This window comes from Portunus trituberculatus, chromosome 6, assembly GCF_017591435.1.
Source record: "Portunus trituberculatus isolate SZX2019 chromosome 6, ASM1759143v1, whole genome shotgun sequence".
NCBI classification, from domain to species: domain Eukaryota; kingdom Metazoa; phylum Arthropoda; class Malacostraca; order Decapoda; family Portunidae; genus Portunus; species Portunus trituberculatus.
This window is the reverse complement of record NC_059260.1, coordinates 215,661-218,160: the sequence shown is the minus strand read 5'-3', so window position 1 is coordinate 218,160 and position 2,500 is coordinate 215,661. Positions and strand designations below refer to the sequence as shown.

Below are 2,500 nucleotides of genomic sequence, written 5' to 3'. Positions count from 1 at the left end.
AGAAAATTCTGAAGATTCAAGATTGTGGGCACGAGAGCAAGTGGTGTCGTTACGCACGTATGCGCAACATCCAGCTTTGGATTGAAAATGAGGATAGAGCAAGTAGGAGGGAACAGAAAAGGGCTGCTGTCAGTAGTCACAGACAACTGTGTTTCGGTTAGGAAGAGAAGATGAGGTTTAGTAGAGGAGAGGTGGTGTTCCACAGATTGAAAATTAGAACGAAGGCCACGAATGTTGCAGAAATTGATAGTGAAAGTATTAGATGAAGTGTCAAGACACCCAAGGTCGACAGCAGAGGGCAGTCCGACCTGGGGACATTTATGGTCCCTCCCAGAGGGGACTCCGAGGCAGGGCGTGGTGAAGCCATTATTAAATTTTTATTTGAAGAGAGTGTAAAAGTGTAAGGTGTTGTAGTGTAGTGTAGGAAGTAGTAGAAGTTGTCTTTAGAGGGCAGGCTGCAGCTGCTCAATTGTATAAATGAGACCACAAAGGGAACCGGGAATAGAGGACACGGGGAATCACTCAGTCTGCAGCACTGCCTACATCCCCGTAAGTACCTCTCCTGGAGTATTCCACCGGGCGGCAGGTGACTACTGCCTAGTGTTTATTAATTGCCTCTCTTGTTTGTATGCAAAGGTAAAGACAACCGTGTGCGTGTGTGTGTGCGTGCGTGTGTGTGTGTGTGTGTGTGTGTGTGTGTGTGTGTGTGTGTGTGTGTGTGTGTGTGTGTGTGTGTGTGAAAAATTCTTTAATTAAAATGTGGTTTCTTTTTAAGGTCTGCAGATAATTTTCTCTCTCTCTCTCTCTCTCTCTCTCTCTCTCTCTCTCTCTCTCTCTCTCTCTCTCTCTCTCACCCATGCATTTATTAATCTTCCCACCTCTTTTACTCTCCCTCTCATCTCTCCCTCTCTCTCCCCTCTCACGTCTCCCTCTCACTCTCACTCTCCCCGTTCACTCATTCCTCTCTCTCTCTCTCTCTCTCTCTCTCTCTCTCTCTCTCTCTCTCTCTCTCTCTCTCTCTCTCTCTCTCTCTCTCTCTCTCTCTCTCTCCCCGTTCACTCATTCCCTCTCACTCATTCCAGGCCAATGTTGGACAACGAAACTGGAAGGTAACCCGCCACTCTCTATGCCTTGTCTGTCTGTCTGTATGTCTGTCTGTCTGTCTGTCCTTCTCTCTGTCTGTCTGTCTCTCTGTCTGTCTGTCTGTCTGTTTGTCGTGGTTCTCTTCCTCTCTGTCTGTTTATCTGTTTGTCTCTCTTTGTCTCTGTCTCTCTGTCTGTCTGTCTGTCTGTCTGTCGTGGTTCTCTTCCTCTCTGTCTGTTTGTCTGTCTGTCTCTGTTTGTCTGTGTGTCTGTGTTTCTTTACCTCTGTCTTTCTTTTTTTCTCTGTCTTTCTCTCTCTCTCTCTCTCTCTCTCTCTCTCTCTCTCTCTCTCTCTCTCTCTCTCTCTCTCTCTCTTCGTTTCTTTTTTTTTTCCTTTTTCTTTTTTTTTTTTCTTTATTCATATGTTGTTTTCTCTTTGTTTCGTGTTGTGTTCCATTCCTTCCTTTGTTTCCTTCTCACATTTCTTCGTTCATTATTTTCATTTCATTTTCTTTCTCTTTTTTTAGACTCTGCACAGGTGAACGGCAACACTCACGCCCCGTTTTCTCTCATATCCCGTTTTCTTTCTTGGCAGCTCTTGTAGTGACGGGAAACTCGGCTATTCTGTGTTCATAAACCGTAGTGTAATAATGATAATAATAATAATAATAATAATAATAATAATGGTAGATTTGACCTTATTTATTCATTTTTTTCAACATCAAGTTACAATAATAATAATAATAATAATAATAATAATAATAATAATAATCGCTACTATTAATTTCAGAAAAAAAACATTATTATTTATTTTCTATTTCTTCCTTCCTTCTTTTCTTCCTTTCTTCCTTCTTTCCTTCCTTCACTATTATATGTACGTACTAAACCCCACGTGTGCACATTCTCCCCGCCGTGTGCGTGTAGATGTGTACATATGTGTGTGTGTGTCTGTAGATTAGTGGACGTTGTAAATTATAGACCATTAATATTTGTATCATTTTTTTCAATAACTTGAACGAAATTAATTGAAATTGTGGTTTAGTTTCACATTTTTTCGCTTTTTTTATTCATTTTTATTAACTTGAACGAAATTAATTGAACGTGTGGCTTGATTTTAGGATTTTTTGAAATTTTTCTTATTTGTTCATTAACTTGAACAGAACTAATTGAAAATATGGCTTAGTATTATTTTTCTCGCTTTTTTCTTATTTTTTCATTAACTTGAACGAAATTATTTGAAAATGTGGCTTAGTTTCACATTTTTTCGCTTTTTTTGTTAACGTGTACTAAATAATTTGAAAGTTTCTCTTAGCTTCACAAATTTTGCTTTTTTTTCCTTATTTTTTCATTAACTAGTACTAAATTATAAAAAATATGGCTTGATTTTATTTTTTTAACATTTTTCTTATATGTTTTTC

General features: G+C 38.7%; 1 protein-coding gene across 6 annotated transcripts in view; it reads left to right on the top strand.

The window, feature by feature from the left end:
- The window catches only part of LOC123517318 (integrin alpha-PS2-like), a 60,877-nt gene that overhangs the window by 34,455 nt on the left and 23,922 nt on the right, over positions 1-2,500 (top strand). For 4 of the 6 annotated variants that reach the window (XR_006678443.1, XM_045277325.1, XM_045277305.1 and 1 more), the window contains exon 7: positions 1,083-1,109. The exons of the other annotated variants lie outside the window; for them this stretch is intronic. Coding sequence is in view for 3 of the 4 variants with exons in the window: in XM_045277325.1 (XP_045133260.1) it covers positions 1,083-1,109 (27 nt within the window). In the remaining variant the exon portion in view is untranslated. The remainder of the gene's footprint in view (positions 1-1,082; positions 1,110-2,500) is intronic. 6 annotated transcript variants of the gene reach the window in all.